The sequence below is a fragment of the Salvelinus alpinus genome, chromosome 19, assembly GCF_045679555.1.
Source record: "Salvelinus alpinus chromosome 19, SLU_Salpinus.1, whole genome shotgun sequence".
Taxonomy (NCBI): Eukaryota; Metazoa; Chordata; class Actinopteri; order Salmoniformes; family Salmonidae; genus Salvelinus; species Salvelinus alpinus.
The window spans coordinates 20570825-20588378 of record NC_092104.1 but is presented as its reverse complement, the minus strand read 5'-3'; the positions used below and the strand labels follow the sequence as shown (position 1 = coordinate 20588378).

Here is a 17554-nt window from a genome sequence, read left to right as displayed (position 1 = left end):
CTGTACTATTGGCTTCAACGTCGAACAAGACCAATTTTGGTACCTATAATACAATAAATACACTTTGAAAGGTAGTGACCAACGATTGTCACCGATTGACAAAAGTGATCAGCTCAAGAGCATCAAATCCATGATGCATTGTGGGTAAATTGTGATTGACTGACTGACTGACTGATCTATAAATAGTCAGTCGGCTGCAATGTCGAATAAGCCCAATTTTGGTCTAATAGTGCAACACAATGTAAAGCGGCTTGACAAAAGGGATCTGCTCAAACGCACGCATTAACTTAATTTGTCTTGAGTCAGGTCACTGGTATCCTTCTATCACAATAAAACTACAATTCCATACATGCCAGGCTGTACACGTCATAACCAATTGCAAGAACCAACTTCCTGGTGGTAGGGTGCCGGATCAGCGTGGGATAAAAATAGAAATCTCTGTTAAGTGAGTATGTTAACTTAATTATACCAATGTTATATAGCCTTGATTTAAATAGTTGTCGCTGTGTCTACTGCGAAACCAGATCAAAGTTGCTAGAGCGATGAGGCTGTTTTACAATGCAAATAAGCTAGCTAGCGACCTAACGCTAGCTTAATTGATTACAGACGTTGAGTTTGTTATGTAGCTAACGGTTAGTGGCTAAGCTAATGTTAGTTGTAAAGAGGCAATCTGTCTTTTGTTTCTCCAGTACTAAAGTAATGTGTATATTCACTGCGTTGTGCATAGGCTATTTCATGCTCATTGAATATCTCTTATTGGCGTGGAACTATCTGTGGTTGAGACTTTAAAATTACAGAGGCAATTTGACTGTTTTTCACTTGTATACCAGTACACGGTAGGTATAAAGTCTAGCATACAAGACATCCAATGTAAACATAACATTGGTTAGATTTGAAATTAACAGATGTCACCAGAATCTGAAACTGTGTGGCTGTAGCAACAGAGCCAAGGCTACTTCCATTTGACATTAAGTAATTTAGCAGAGGCTCTTATCCAGAGCAACCTACAATTAGTGCATTCATCTTAAGATAGCTAGGTGAGACCACATCATTTGTATAAAGTACATTTCCCCTCAACAATTTATCAAAGTCATTGCTAGTAGGAAAAGACAAGTGTGTTTATTGTTGGGGGGAGTAGCAGCACCTGTTGGTGGTGAGTAAATTGTACCCAGTCAGCAGTTTAATGTTCAGCAGGGCAACAGTGTGTAGGCAGTGGCAATGTTTTGTTGCAAGCTTCTTATGTTTAAATAATAAACCTTCTCCTCATTCCCATGTTCCAGGTTTGGGATTGGAGTTGCTGTTGGCGATCAGGATGATTGACGTGCGGGCGTGGGCGGAGTACCTGGTGGAATGGGCGGCCAAGGACCCGTACGGCTTTCTGACCACTGTCATCCTGGCGCTTACACCCCTCTTCATCGCCAGCGCCCTGTTGTCGTGGAAACTGGCCAAGATGATTGAAGTGCGCGACCGCGAACAGAAGAAGAAGCAGAAACGTCAGGAGAATATCGCCAAGGCCAAGAGGACCAAGAAAGACTGAGCTGTGGAGGGAGAAAGAAGAGTTACAGTACACAGCTATGCTCAACACTCTCTTCACTTGCAACACCGCTCCCCCTCGCCTCCTAAACCCAGTCCAGTGCAGGACCACAGACCATCATTCCTGTCCAGTGTAGGAAGGATTGTAGGCCCTAAATGGTGGCCTTACAGAGCTGAGAGGGAACTGTATAGACAGAGGAGGCTCATTTGATTTGAGCTATCAGCGTGTAAACCGGGATTGTCTGATTATGCTGGTGTTGCTGTACTTAGCATTCCATTTGTAACAATTCCACTCCAATGATTTCATAAACTACTTTGTTTTTCTCTATTTTAAATGACTTGTTAAATTTCTGAATCACTTGCTTGTTTTTATTAAATTAAGTTCTAAATATAATAGGCTTGTATTTCTTCAAAACATAATTTCCCATAACCCTGCCTGTATGACGCTTAATTGAAAGCGGTTGAGTTCCAACCTGACTTGATGTGCAGGCATTGCACTGCATCAACCAATGGTTTTATGTCATCAACTGTTCAGTCGGGCATAGACTGCTATATCATAGTTGATAATTAAACACCTATCCAATCGTTTTGAGATCTGGCAGGAGTCTGGTATGGACTCGGGCAGGAACTCGACCAAGATGTGTTCCAGGCAGTTTTCATGCATGGGCTTCATTTAGTTAAAAAAAATATTTGGTTGAAAGGTTTGTGGTATCAGATGATGGGGTGTATATTATACCACATATGTAAAGCCATAAAAAAAAAGAAGTGTCACACTGAACATATATTAAATATTTATGCCATTTGGGCAAACATTTTATCCAAATCAATTTACAATAGTGTGTGCATACCTTTTTCTTTTATGGGTGGCCCCAGCGGGAATCAAACCCACCATTATGACATTGCTATCACCATGATCTACCAACTGAGCAACACTGTACCACCTACTTGCCAGCACCTACATCACATCCCAGTTTCCTCAAGCCTGGTAGTTTAATTTGCAATCCACAAAAAAATCATCAAATATACCTTGATTACCTACAACACAACTCATATACAAAGCCTTTACAGTATAGTTGGGGAGATCAGAAAATGTGTCTTCCACACCCCATGAATGCCACCCACTATATCAAGTATTCCCTGATTCAACACGAAAGGTTTTTTCATATAACAGAGCTGAGCGCTCCCATTAGTTTACATCATGTCCGTTGTTGTATTCATTACTGCAAACCGTAATAAAACACGTTGTGGTGGAAACCGCTTTTGTCAAATCTGTTTGAAATGACCGGTTTCCATTGCCAAGCATTTTGCTAAGGTGTGCACTAATGAATACGATCCAGTCCACCTTCCATCAAGTTCCCTGCTTCCTTCCCATCATCCTTCCTCTACCTTGCTGCTTTCAATTGACCAGTCTTTTCAGGTGGGTCACTGAACAATGGTGGCAAGGATGCAAGGAAACTTGTGAAGGTCTATTTCGTGTATATACTGTATTGTGTGTATACCATAGTGTGTGTTAGGTACCAGTATCACTATACTCAGAAGTATCATGGCAAGGAAATTAGGAACCAAACATAAGCAGACATTTCTTAAGGTAAACAGTTCACACAACAGCAGGTTTTTAAAAGACCATAGAGTTCAGACTGCTTCGGGTTTTATGTTTCACCCTGGAAAATCCAGTATCGTGGCATCGCAATACTCGTATGGTGACCCAGTTTTTTTTTTTGTGTTTGTGTGTGTGTATTATTTTTTTCTTGGCTGCTGGTGTCCAGGAGCCAGGCTGGAATGTGTTAGCTGTACTGACATGCTCGTCGCTGGCCGAAGCTGAAGGCAGCGTGGCCCTCGGCTATGGTCTGATGGCCCCAGCTGAAGGCGGCGTGGCCCTCGGCTATGGTCTGAGCAGGCCAAGCCACTAGCCCCTCCTCGTACTCCTTAGGAAGCAGCTCTCTCTCTCCTCCACCTCCCTCGCCTTGCCTTTTGTGTGCTCCCTGTAGTTCTGGTTCCTCACCAGCTACTGTGAAGGGCACACACACACACAGATTTAATATCAGAGGTAAAACCAAGGCTTTTGAACACACTCTTTTTGAAAGGATAGTTAGGAGTCCTCTAACAACTCATCCATAAGAGCTCAACCCTGAACGTCACACATCAGCAGCAGCTAAAGCTAAAGCTACTGTCTAGTCCATGGTGTTAGTTTTGCCTTGGCAGAGCCAGAGAGCCATGGCCAGGGAGGGATGCCTGGACTTGTTGCTGTTGTCTGTTGGCAGCAGAACGAGCAGGCTGTGAAGGGAGAGGGGAGACCAGGGCCAAACAGCCCTGCTTTGGGGAGCGAGGCGAGCATATTGAACCGCTTTTCCGGCCTGTTAATGACAGGATTTAATCCAATCAATTTATGTCAACTTGGACAGGGACAAAATGAAGCGTTAAGGAAGTGGGGCATAAAGTGCCAGGGGAGCGGTTTTGGCTACACCCATGTCCAGCTGTGGACGACTGCACTGGGCAGACAGTACGCAGAAAATTGGAATAGAATGTTCTGGCAACACTGAGGTAGGAACGGCATTGGGATGGAGTATACAGAGAGGGGCTGCCTGGGTATTAGCCTTGTAGAGGCTTTCCCATAGCCTCCATGTTTGAGAATAGGAAAGTTAGCAGGCTAATTCTTTGATCCTGTTCTGTGACGTAGGCCTAGCCCTTGATGTCTAGCTATGGCCCTGGTCTAAAGTAATGCACCACATAGGGAATAGGGTGCCATTTGGGACACCACCAAACTGAGAAGTGTGACGGTTGAGCCCATAGAGATAGATAGAGGGCTCATCTTTGTATCTGTGCCATTATAGCGTCTGTGACAGCATGGGCAGCGCCATTGAGGCAATCTCCCTTTTGAAGTAGTCAATTATCTTCTTCACGATTGGCTGATCCTTCCTGATGACCCGGTTGGACATGACTCCAACAGGGTCACCAGGAGGGATCAGACAATGAAGTTGAAAGTCCCACCCAGTTGACTACATTAAAATGGTGGAAGCCCTCAATGGTGCTACCCATGCTAACACAGCCTTTTGGCCACTAGAGGCCTCTATCATTCTCTATGATTTACTCCCACCACCCACAACCTGTCCCAACTTCTGCCAAACAGACAGACGGACACAGAAAGACAGAGCTATTTACTCAACACCCGTCCCCCAATATTTCCTGGCTCTGTTGAAAATGGAGAAAAAGCTAAACAAAGTGTTTCTCCTCGACTCTTCCCTCCCCATACCCAGTCCCCAAGAGCTCCCACAAACACAGCAGGGGTACGCACTTCAATGGAGGGGGCTGCTTCCTTGCTTCCTGGAGAAGGGAACAGACAGATGAGAGTTAGAACACCCACACCACTGCACAAACAAAATGAACAGTTACCGGCCATTTACACTATAGAAGCAGCACTCGCTTGGCCACGCTAGCCTTGCCCTCATGTGGGTGCTACATATCAACAGCCATTGTCAGTCAATCCAGCAGGGCTTGAAAGCTATGGTCAGTCGCGTCGCAATATCGCAGAGGATTTGAATAAAGTTCAGCTTTCCCTAATTTTAGTCCGGCCCTGTTCAGCTCCCTCGCCCATGCTCGCATCACTCAACGGTCCCCCGCCCACTCCGCTTCTTTCGCTTTCCTTCCATTGAAAGGGAATAGCTTCCGATGTTTCACCGCGCGATGCCGCTTCATAGTGTAAACGGTTCGTTACACTTGACATCTAATGTAACGGCATGGAATCACTTGTTTAACTGTGTAGTTAAAGTAACACAATATCTAACTAAATAGTAAGTGATCTGAACAGAATTTTGCCTGTTTCCTTTCTTTAGAATTCCAGTGCGATACATGACACGATAACAGCTAGAATATGGTATCTCTGTGATTTACCAGTCTAAGCAGAGAGGATACTGTAGTAATGTACACATTTAAACTACTATACAGCATAAAGAAAGAGACAGTAGATCTCTTCTTCTCTGATCCTTGGATTAACCTCTCTCTCTCCATCTATCGCTCCCTCCTCTAAGGCAAGTCAGAGACAGAGAACTTTTCCTATCGTGCGGAAAATGGAAACAGTTTTTGAGATTGTCAGATAGGGTGCCCTTGATACATTCATGAATACATTTCTGAATAAATAGGTGATTCATGTTCGTTCTAGTACAGTTTGTTGTTGCCTAGCACTATTGTACGTACGTGAAACACACGCACACACGTACACGCACGCGCACGCACACGCACACACACACACACACACACACACACACACACACACACACACACACACACACACACGAGGGGTGACAGTGTTCTGACAGGCCATGGATGATTAGCTCGTGGCCCTCAGGCCTGCTCCTCAGATCTCTCAGAGTGTGTCCAAATCTGGGCTAAGCCTTATGTAAATCAGCCCCCCTAACCCACCAACCACAGCCCTTCCCCTCCACCCTCACTGACACCCTCATCTAATTGCAGCCCTCCGCTAACAATGCCCTCCAAATCAACGTCAAGCCGTATAGGAGACAAGAGAGGTCAGATATCACAGGCAACAGAAGAGAGATGCGCTGAGAGGCATACTAAAACCCTCTGTCCCATTCTGTATTCTACAGCGCTACTAGCAGGACCAACACCAATTATCTGGGGGGGAAACTGCTGATTAAACAAGTCGAGCAGGCACAGTGACATCCAGATGAAGAGAGGGATGGAGAGGGATGGAGAGAAAATGATTGAGCAGTAAAGGTTCTCACAACATTCCTTAATGATGTCTGTTTCACATTCCCAGAAGTGTGTGTGTGTGAGAGTGAGAGTAAGAGTAAGAGTAAGAGTGAGAGTGAGTGAGAGAGTGAGAGTGGGTGAGAGAGTGTGAGTTAGAGTTAGAGTGAGAGTGAGAGAGGGGTCGGGCTCTACATTATGAATGTAGCGGCTAGAGAGAGATGATCTGTGGCAAATGCAATGCACATTTGCTGTTGTGAAGGATGAATGGATGGACAAGCTTCAAGCAACATCAATCTGTCAACATTCCATCACCATTCCACTCCAGTCTTCACAGAGCTGAAGACAGTGGACATTGACAAATGGCACAACTACACAGACACACACACACACACACACACACACACACACACACACACACACACACACACACACACACACACACACACACACACACACACACACACACACACACACACACACACACACACACACACACACACACACACAGAGAGAGATCAGACTGATGAGCCTGCTGTTGGTCCAAGGATAACAGATAGATGTGACATGTGGATGGATGAGGCAGTAGAGGACTATGTCCAACATACATGGCCTCTTCTCTTCATCTCCTTTCCTTCGTTTGCACGGATCTTAAGACACAGGACAGGTGAAAGCAATAAGATTCAGGCCAAGTAGGTCTATTTGTTTCACCTGTCACATTTTCCATCACATCAGTGCAGATGAAGAAAAGGAGACGAGGAAAGGAAGAAGACGAGGAAAGGAAGGAGATGAGGAAAGGAAAGCCCATAGCGCTATTGAGATACACCCATAGTAATCAGGCTAAATAGCCTACCTCTCTTAAGTTCTTAGCTATAGTCTAGACTAATGGATAATTTAAAGGCAGAAAAACCTCGTAGGGTAAGAGTTGAGAGCCCTGGTCTAGACCCTTGGTGTACAGTAGTTACTAAGCTATATAGACACACTGCAGGGTAGCCTACATAGTAGCTGGGCCTATCAATTGGTTCAGCCTATGAGAAAAGAGATTGTATAATCGTTCTATTTGTTTACATGCATGTCTTTATCATTCAGCTTAGAGCAGCTTCATAGAAAAACCGCCACGACCTACAATTCAAACATAAGCCTGGCATCTCTAGGCAATACCAATAAATACATTAAAACAGGTAGTAAGCTAATTATAAACAGGTCTTATCCACATTGGCATTGGGTGTGTGTGGTGGATGATAAATATATGGTGGAATTATCCCTACAATCCCTACTAGCGTTATATTTAGCTAGCGCTTAGCTAATAAGAATGAATAGAAGCAATCACTCCCTCTTTCTCTAACACATCTACTTCTCTCTCTCTCCAACTCCCTCCCTCTCTCTCTCTCTCTCTCTCTCTCTCTCTCTCTCTCCAACTCCCTCCCCCTCTCTCTCTCTCTCTCTCTCTCTCTCTCTCTCTCTCTCTCTCTCTCTCTCTCTCTCTCTCTCTCTCTCTCTCTCTCTCTCTCTCTCTCTCCAACTCCCTCCCTCTCTCTCTCCCTCTAACATGGCTTACATGTACATTTGACATTTTACTAATTTAGCAGACACTCTTATCCAGAGTGATTTACAGGAGCAATTAGGGTTAAGTACCTTGCTCAAAGGCACATAGACAGCGTTTTCACCTAGTTGGCTCGGAGATTCAGTTACCGGGCCAACGCTCTTAACCGCTAGGCTACCTGCCGCCCTAGGCTTCCCTAGGCTCCCCTCGTCTTGCCTTGCCTTGCATTGCAGGCATGACTAAATCCTTCCACCATGGCTTTTATCCTTGGATTTGAATAACAAATATGTACATATATATTTATGAAACAAGCCCATTCCTCCCACCACACTGAAACCCGTGCCTACATGCACACACACACACAAAGACACATAGACACGCACACACGCACGCACGCACGCACGCACACACTCATACACACACGCACAGACACGGGAGGTCCATCCACCCGTCTGACCATCTGTCAGGGGTAAACCTCTCTCCACTGTCTGTTTCAGGGTAAGATAAACGTATAAACATATTTTATTATACACTCCATCCAATTACAGCTGCAACAGAACCCACAATCAAAACAGATCATCCTAAAAAACTATGGTTTGATTTAATAGGGTCGTCCCTTCTGAACATTGACCTTGTTGTAATACAAATACTCCTTCTAATAATACATAATACAGGCTATAATATAATAATGCACAACAATACTACCCAAACAGGCTCACAGAGGAGGAACAGTATAGGCTACACACACTGTTACATATTCTTGTGCTTCACCAGAGAAGAGAGTGAACCCATCATCACATGAAAAATGGATCTACGGCAGTTTTAAGAAAGGAGCATTCTGAGACAATAACGTGAAAAATCCCCCACAGTATTTCTGTCAGCCGTTTTCATCACAACCACCTCAGAGCGGAGGTCTCAGTCTCAACAAAGCATGCAGGCAGGCTACACACTGAGTATGCCTACCTTTAGTGAATAGACTATATACCTTAGCCATGGGCTAGGCAATCCTGGTCCTGGAGTGCTGCAGGCACTTCATATTTTTGATTTAACCGACCTGGTGAGTGGGGGAGGGGTGTGAGGTGCTCTTTCTCTCAGCGGGACCATATGACAGGCCTGCCTCACCCACCCTCACTAGGGGGGCACACAGTACCCATCACACACGCACGCACGCACGCACGCACGCACGCGCGCGCGCGCGCACGCACGCACGCACGCACGCACACACGCACGCACACACACACACACACACACACACACACACACACACACACACACACACACACACACACACACACACACACATACACACACAGAAGGCCCAGATTAACCTGCAGGATGGGAGGGAGGACACAGTGCTGCTCACCATGAAGGACGAACGCAGCGCAGTGGAGAAGAGTGGAGAGGGGAAGGGGCCACGTACAGTCAGATGAAATCCCTCCTCATGAATATTGATGAGCCATCTCACCTGTCTGAGCGATTCATCTGCCAGGCTGCGATGAGACCAGGGGGAGGAGGGAGGAGCAGAAGGGAGGAGGGAGGAGGGGAACGGATGTTTGAGGGGTTGCTGTGGCAGTAGGAACGGCAGCCAATCAGTGATTCTCCTCTGTTACGAGGGATGAGCTGTGTGTGCTCGTTGAACCCTGAACAGACCCTGTTAAACTCCATCACCTGCTTTAACACACCCCTACGCCTCCGCGTGCGTGCACGCGCACGCGCACACGCACACACGCACAGGCACACGCACACACACACATACGCACACACACACACACACACCACCCACAGTCCCAGAGAGGTTCTATTGACGGGGACATTGCCCCTTAGTAATGCCAGCCATGGCACAAGCCTTTTGGGGCAAAATATTTTAGTGTCCACCCTCGACGGCGGGTTTAAAAAAAATAAGTAAATTTCCTGCCAAAGGGTCAATGCAGATAGTTAAATAGTTAACCAAATGTCACGCCCTGACCTTAGAGATGATTTTTATGTCTCTATTTTGGTTGGTCAGGGCGTGAATTTGGGTGGGCATTCTATGTCTGGTGTTCTATGTTGTTCTATGTGTTGTATTTCTATGTGTTTGGCCTGGTATGGTTCCCAATCAGAGGCAGCTGTCTATCGTTGTCTCTGATTGAGAACCATACTTAGGTAGCCTTATCCCACCTGTGTTTGTGGGTAGTTGTTTTCTGTATTGCACCTTGCAGAACTGTTCGTTTGTCGCTTTGTTGTTTTTGTTCAGTGTTCAGTGTTCGTATTTATTAAAAGTATTATGGACACGTACCACGCTGCACCTTGGTCCTCTTCTCCTTCTCCCGACGACATTCGTTACACCAAATAGCTACCCGGATGAACTATTACCAAGCGGTGATGGAGCCAGTCAAGATGCTCTCAATGGTGCAGCTGTATAACTTTGAGGATTTTGCGGTCAAATGCCAAATCATTTCAGCATTTCAGAGTGGGAAGAGACCATTAATGTCGTGCCCTCTACACGACTGTGTTGATGTGTGTGGACCATGACAGATCCTTAGTGATGTGGACACAGAGGAACTCTCGACCCACTTCACTACAGCCCCTTTGATGTGAATGGGAGCATGCTCGGCCTTCCGTTTCCTGTAGTCAATTATCAGCTCCTTAGTCTTGCTGACGTTGGAGATGTTGTTGTCCTGGCACCACACTGGCAGTTCTCTGACCTCCTCTCTTCAGGCTGTCTCATCGTTTTCGGTGATCAGGCCTACCACTGTTGTGTCTTCAGCAAACTTAATGATGGTGTTGGAGTTGTGTGTGGCCACGCAGTCGTGGGGGAACAGGGAGTAAAGGAGGGGACTAAGCACGCACCCGTTTTGAGGGTCAGCATGATGGTTGTGTTGTTGCCTACCACCTAGGAGCGGCCCGTCAGGAAGTCCAGGATCCAGGTGCAGAGGTAGGTGTTCAGTCCCAGGATCCTTAGCTTAGTGATAGGCTTGGAGGGCACTATGGTGTGGAACGCTGAGATGTAGTCAATGAAAAGCATTCTCACAGGTGTTCCTCTTGTCCAGGTGGGAGAGTGCAGTAATAGAGATTGCCTCATCTATGGATCTGTTGGGGAGGTATGCAAATTGGAGTGGGTCTAGGGTGTCTGGGATGACAGTGTTGATGTGAGCCATGACCCAACCTTTCAAAGCATTTCATGGCTACAGATGTGAGTGCTATGGGGCGATATTCATTTACATTGGCGTTCTTGGGCACAGGGATTATGGTATTACAGACTCGGTCAGGGAGAGGATGAAAATGTCAGTGAAGACACTTGCCAGCTGGTCAGCGCATGCTCTGAGTACGTGTCCTGTTAATCCATCTGGCCCTGCGGCTTTGTGAATGTTAACCTGTTTAAAGGTCTTACTCACATCGACTATAGAGAGCGGGATCACACAGTTGTCTGGAACAGCTGGTGCTCTCATGCATGGTTCAGTGTTGCTTGCCTCGAAGCGAGCATAGAAGGCATTTAGCTTGTCTGGTAAGATCGCATCACTGGGCAGCTCGCGGCTGGATTTCCCTTTGTAATCTGTAATAGTTTGCAAGCCCTGACACATCTGACGAGCGTCAGAGCCGGCATAGTAGGATACGATCTTAGTCCTGCTTTGATAGCTGTTCAGAGGTCGTAGGGGATTTCTTATAAGCGTCCCTATTAATTTCTCGTTCTTTGAAAGTGGCAACTCTAGCCTTTAGCTCAGTGCGGATGTTGCCTGTAATCCATGGCTTCTGTATGGGATATGTACGTATGGTCATTGTTGGGATGACATCGTCAATGCACTTATTAATGAAGCTGGTGACTGATGTGGTAAACTCCTCAATGCCATCGAATGAATCCCAGAACATATTCCAGTCTGTGCTAGCGAAACAGTCCTGTAGGTTAGCATCCGCTTCATTGGACCACTTCCTTATTGGGCGCGTCACTGGTACTTCCTGTTTGAGTTTTTGCTTATAAGCAGGAATCAGGAGGATAGAGTCATGGTCAGATTTTCCAAATGGAGGACGAGAGAGAGCTTTGTATTCGATTCTGTATGGGAGTAAAGTTGATCTAGAGTTTCTTACCCAAAGCTGCCATTCTGTCCTGCCGATGCATAGAAAAACAGTTAGATGTATATTATCCATGTCCTTGTTCAGCCACGACTCTGAGAAACAGGATATTTCAGTTCTTCCGGTCCTGTTGATAGGATAGTCTCGAACGGAGCTTGTCCAGTTTGTTCTCCAGTGATTGTACGTTTGCTAATAGAACGGAGGGTAGAGGCGATTTATCTACTCGCCGATGTAGTTTTGTCAGGGTGCCCGCACGTCAGCCTCTCTTGCACTGTCTCTTTCTCTTCCAAGTCTCTAAGATTAGGACCTGATCCCGGGTAAGTAGTATGTCCTGCGCCGCAGACTAGAAGTAGAAATCTTCATCCAAATTTTAGGTCAAAGGAAACGATGGAGGAAACATGTACAAAAATAGCTAAGATCAGTGTAAATTGTTTAGGAGTCGTAAAGCGGTAGCTATCCATTCCAGCGCCATTCTTTCCTGGTTATGAGCCCCGGTCAGTATTCGGCCATGGTTACTACAAGTTTAGATAGCTGGCTAGACTAACTTACCAATCTAAAAATTGTTAGCTGACATGGCTAATTGAATGACTGTGTGAAAAACTGCTGATGCAAAACCAAATATCTGAATTGCACCTTGTGTATTCTACTATTTGAGACCTCAACTGAGTTCCCAATTATTATTATTTTTTATTATTAACATCTATCCATGCATCCAGGCAGCTCTCCAAATCTTGAATTTAAAAGACAAAAAAGTTGTCACCAAATGTTATATATTTTATTGTAATTTTTTTTCCAGAAACCTTGACCAGGACCTTTCTCCTGCCTTAGCTGTGTGCTGGCTGTAGAGAGAGTAGTCCTGTCCTGTCTAAACCCTCTGTATGGCAATGGACAGCTTCATGAAGACAGAGTGATCTGATAAGGAGAAGAAATACGGGTGCCGCTCCACCTCACCCACCCAGCCTGCCAGCTAGTGTAGTATAGGTTACCCTACCCCATAGTACCCTACCTTACCCACACCTCCACCTCACCCACCCAGCCTGCCAGCTAGTGTAGTATAGGTTACCCTACCCCCTAGTACCCTACCTTACCCACACCTTCACCTCACCCACCCAGCCTGCCAGCTAGTGTAGTATAGGTTACCCTACCCCCTAGTACCCTACCTTACCCACACCTCCACCTCACCCACCCAGCCTGCCAGCTAGTGTAGTATAGGTTACCCTACCCCCTAGTGCCCTACCTTACCCACACCTCCACCTCACCCACCCAGCCTGCCAGCTAGTGTAGTATAGGTTACCCTACCCCCTAGTACCCTACCTTACCCACACCTCCACCTCACCCACCCAGCCTGCCAGCTAGTGTAGTATAGGTTACCCTACCCCCTAGTACCCTACCTTACCCACACCTTCACCTCACCCACCCAGCCTGCCAGCTAGTGTAGTATAGGTTACCCTACCCCCTAGTACCCTACCTTACCCACACCTTCACCTCACCCACCCAGCCTGCCAGCTAGTGTAGTATAGGTTACCCTACCCCCTAGTACCCTACCTTACCCACACCTTCACCTCACCCACCCAGCCTGCCAGCTAGTGTAGTATAGGTTACCCTACCCCCTAGTACCCTACCTTACCCACCCAGCCTGCCAGCTAGTGTAGTATAGGTTACCCTACCCCCTAGTACCCTACCTTACCCACCCAGCCTGCCAGCTAGTGTAGTATAGGTTACCCTACCCCCTAGTACCCTACCTTACCCACACCTTCACCTCACCCACCCAGCCTGCCAGCTAGTGTAGTATAGGTTACCCTACCCCCTAGTACCCTACCTTACCCACCCAGCCTGCCAGCTAGTGTAGTATAGGTTACCCTACCCCCTAGTACCCTACCTTACCCACCCAGCCTGCCAGCTAGTGTAGTATAGGTTACCCTACCCCCTAGTACCCTACCTTACCCACACCTTCACCTCAATATCCTCCCTGGAAAAAGTTGCTACAAGGGGCAGTTGCCATGGTGACTGCTTTGCTCTGACAGGATGAGGTTTGACGGTTGTAACTAACAGTGAGTGATCATGAAAACAAAGAAAAGCAGGGAAAAGAAGACATTGCTTTTAGAGGTAGGTCAGTTTCATGTCTGTGTTCATATTTGAACTCACAGTGTGAACTATTGTGACCTCAGGCTGGTTTCACAAGGCTAGAAAATGTCAGAAAAGCACAAACACACAGACACTACTGCTTGCACACTCAACATTGGTGTATAAGTGCTTAAGACATGGTTTACAAGGAAGCACATACACATACTTTGCAGTCAGATAAATAGCCTAGATTATGATGCAACCTTCACATGTAATATGTAGCGGTGAGCTCCACTCCGAAGCAGCCTGTAGTGTCATTGTTCACCTAATAACACACTCTAAAGGGCAGTCGGTATCATTCACCCCTCAAACCAGTGCATCTTACTGTTATGTTGTTGTGGAACATCGACTATACAGCAGGTAGGGAAGCCAGTCTTGTATGGTTACTGACCTCTTTCTCTCTCTGAGCTGTATGTTGCTTCTCCCTCCCAGCACATGATGTCCATGAAGAGAGCTGTCCACCCCTTTCTATTCTCCTCCAACCATCACACCATTCAACTAACCCCTCTCTTTCTGCTTCCTTCACCTTCCTGTCAGCTTGCCCCCTCACTCTCTCTCTCTCTCTCTCTGTACTCATCCGTGTCCTCCAACCTCTCATTTCATCCTCTATCTGTCAGTATCCACACTTCTCTCTTTTTCTCCCTCTCTTCCGCCACATCATTTCATCCTTTTTGTCAGTAATCCTCCCTCTCTCCCCCTACCGTCTCATTTCACCCTCTCTGTTAGAATTCCCTGTGTATCTCTCTCCCTCTATCTCTCTCCCTGTATCTCGCAGCCTGTCTGTTTTATGAGAATACTGTGAATTCAATTCAAGCAGAGAAGGTTTGAGGAGGGGAGGAGGCTGCCTGTCTTTTCTGTCTGACCTATTCTGGCAGACAGAAGTGTAAAGCCCTATCAGTCCAGAACAAATCTAACTGACAACAGAGTGAAGCCAGCCAGCTCCGTTCAGCACATAGCTCAACTGGAAAACATCATCTAAATAGCCTTATTTGTTTTCTCTCTCCACACGAAAAGTCTCTCCATCTTCAATCTCCTGTTGAAATAGTGGACTCCTGGGTTAGACTAGGAGGTCGTCTCTAGTGGTGAGGAAATAACCATTAAGGCCAGCCTACAGCATAGCCTACGTAGCCTACATGCTACCACATCTACTGAGCCACACTCACACAGGCCTGGCTAATATAGCTATTTTCTGTCAATCATGTCCTTTTGGGGCAGGACCAAAGGAGAGGGCAAACCAATGAGAGAAGCTTGTCAGAACTGGCTTCACAGGAAATACACAAGGTTCAGTAAAATATATGAACTCCATTTTACTTCTATGGTCATAATGTAGGCCTACTCCTAATGCATTTGTGATACAGCCAAGTTATTAACTCTGAGCCAGTTCCTATAAAAGAACACTTACGGCCTGGCTAATGTGTGTCCATATCAGGATAACATAGCTAACTGCTAGATTAAATGTAGTTTATGAAAGATCAATAAGGAACGTTGGTCTGAATGCTCATTTAACTTCCTCTAGTAAGGATAACATAACACTTTTGTTTCCTATTCTAAGGGCATAGTGGGTGTGAATAGAAACGTATCACTGTCAGCATATCCTCCTGTTCCTTCTCCTCTTTCCTGTTAGCCATGTGTGGAATGTCCTTCACTATTTACCTCATTACCTACACTACCGTTCCAAAGTTTCGGGTCACTTAGAAATGTTCTTGTTTTTGAAAGAAAATTTAAAAAATTGTTCCATTAAAATAACATCAAATTGATAAGAAATACATTGTAGACATTGTTAATGTTGTGAAGGACTATTGTAGCTGGAAATGGCTGATTTGTCATGGAATATCTACGTACAGAGGCCCATTATCAGCAACCATCACTGCGTGTGTGTGTTCCAATGGCACGTTGTGTTAGCTAATCCAAGTTTATCATTTTAAAAGGCTAATTGATCATTAGAAACCCCTTTTGCAATTATGTTAGCACAGCTGAAAACTGTTGTCCTGATTAAAGAGGCAATAAAACTGGCCTTCTTTAGACTAGTTGAGTATCTGGAACATCAGCATTTGTGGGTTCGTTTACAGTCTCAAAATGGCCAGAAACAAAGACCTTTCTTCTGAAACTCATCAGTCTATTCTTGTTCTGCGAAATGAAGGCTATTTCATGCGAGAAATTACCAAGAAACTGAAGATCTCGTACAACGCTGTGTACTACTCCCTTCACAGAACAACGCAAACTGTCTCTAACCAAAATAGAAAGAGGAGTGGGAGGCCCCGGTGCACAACTGAGCAAGAGGACACGTACATTAGAGTGTCTAGTTTGAGAAACAGACGCCTCACAAGTCCTCAACTGGCAGCTTCATTAAATAATACCCGCAAAACACCAGTCTCAACGTCAACAGTGAAGAGGCGACTCCGGGATGCTGGCCTTCTAGGCAGAGTTCCTCTGTCCAGTGTCTGTGTTCTTTTGCCCATCTTAATCTTTTATTTTTATTGGCCAGTCTGAGATATGGCTATTTCTTTGCAACTCTGCCTAAAAGGCCAGCATCCCGGAGTCGCCTCTGTGGAGTATTTGGCTGCTCTAACAAGGCAGGAAAGACAACAGGGAAAAAAACATGTTTACAGATTCCCCGCAATCATGAAACACCATTGGTGACACCAAGACTCAAGAACTGTCAGAAAAGCGAAGAAACATTTTTGCCCGTCAAGACCTGAACCCAGGCAGCTGTCAAAACAGGGTTTGCTTTATAATTGAATCACTGGGAAATAAAGTATGATCGATTTCGAGTTTAGTTTTGCAGTTGTGCTAACCAGGTGTTAACAACAACACTAAATTAGCCAAAATTAGCTAGCTCGATAACTTGTAGTCTAGCTATTAGCATGTGTCGCGTGAGTTTTTTCACCATTGAAATTCCCCTTTATAACAAAGGATTGTATGCCTCTATCATTGCATTTGCAGATTAATGTAAGCCTACTATTCCTAAAATGATGAGTAGATTGGATAGTGATAATTTATGTTATTAATAAATGTGCAGTAACATAGGTTTATAGGCTGTCAGATACATTTCTTTCCTTTGCACAGAAGAAATGTGGCCTTTCATAAACATTTCATGCAATTCTACTACACTTTATATGACTGGAGACATTAGCAGAATCATTGTTAATACGATGGTATTCTAGGCCTACTCTGACACTGACAACAGATCAACCAAAACGACCTCGTCTCGAAAGAAACCATGTATTCTAGGAAAAAGGGTCCTAGCTAAAAGGGATATATAGCTTTTGTCAAATTAATGTAAAAAGTTATATTTTTGCATTTTAGCTAAACATAACTTTTTTTTACAAACCTGCTAAATTATCCTAATCTACTATGAAATGTCAAATATTACTTTAATTTGACAAAAGCTGGAACCCTTCTAGCCATGACTGTGAAAAGGGGAGAAGCAAATTGTACAATATGATGTCCATATAGCCTGAAGGACATTATTATCCAATAAAACTCCAACACAATGATCATTTGATAACTTCATTCATGAGGGAAGATGTATGGACATTACAGCATAGGACAAAGGCCTCAATGAGAACACATCAGGTTGTCCTATCTATTGGTTGTCCAAGC

General features: G+C 45.3%; 1 protein-coding gene and 1 long non-coding RNA gene across 3 annotated transcripts; one reads left to right on the top strand and one right to left on the bottom strand.

The window, feature by feature from the left end:
* The first annotated feature begins 83 nt into the window (after positions 1 to 83).
* Positions 84 to 1927, top strand: LOC139545115 (small integral membrane protein 15-like). 2 transcript variants are annotated; one of them, XM_071352525.1, is made up of 2 exons: positions 84 to 445; positions 1281 to 1927. In XM_071352525.1, the coding sequence occupies exon 2, from the start codon at positions 1313 to 1315 to the stop codon at positions 1535 to 1537; it is 225 nt and encodes a 74-aa protein (XP_071208626.1). In that variant the 5' UTR covers positions 84 to 445; positions 1281 to 1312; the 3' UTR covers positions 1538 to 1927. The 2 variants fall into 2 exon arrangements, with proteins under 2 accessions (XP_071208626.1, XP_071208627.1); XM_071352526.1 differs by having other exon boundaries at positions 143 to 449.
* LOC139545116 (uncharacterized) lies at positions 1288 to 14700 on the bottom strand. Its single transcript, XR_011669000.1, has 3 exons — positions 14343 to 14700; positions 4826 to 4854; positions 1288 to 3541 (listed from the first exon to the last, which is right to left on the bottom strand). It is a non-coding gene; the product is annotated as an uncharacterized lncRNA (long non-coding RNA).
* Between the last annotated feature and the right edge of the window lie 2854 nt (positions 14701 to 17554).

Bases quoted from the DNA above. Each gene is read 5' to 3' on its own strand.
- LOC139545115 (XM_071352525.1), top strand. From the start codon at position 1,313: ATGATTGACGTGCGGGCGTGGGCGGAGTACCTGGTGGAATGGGCGGCC.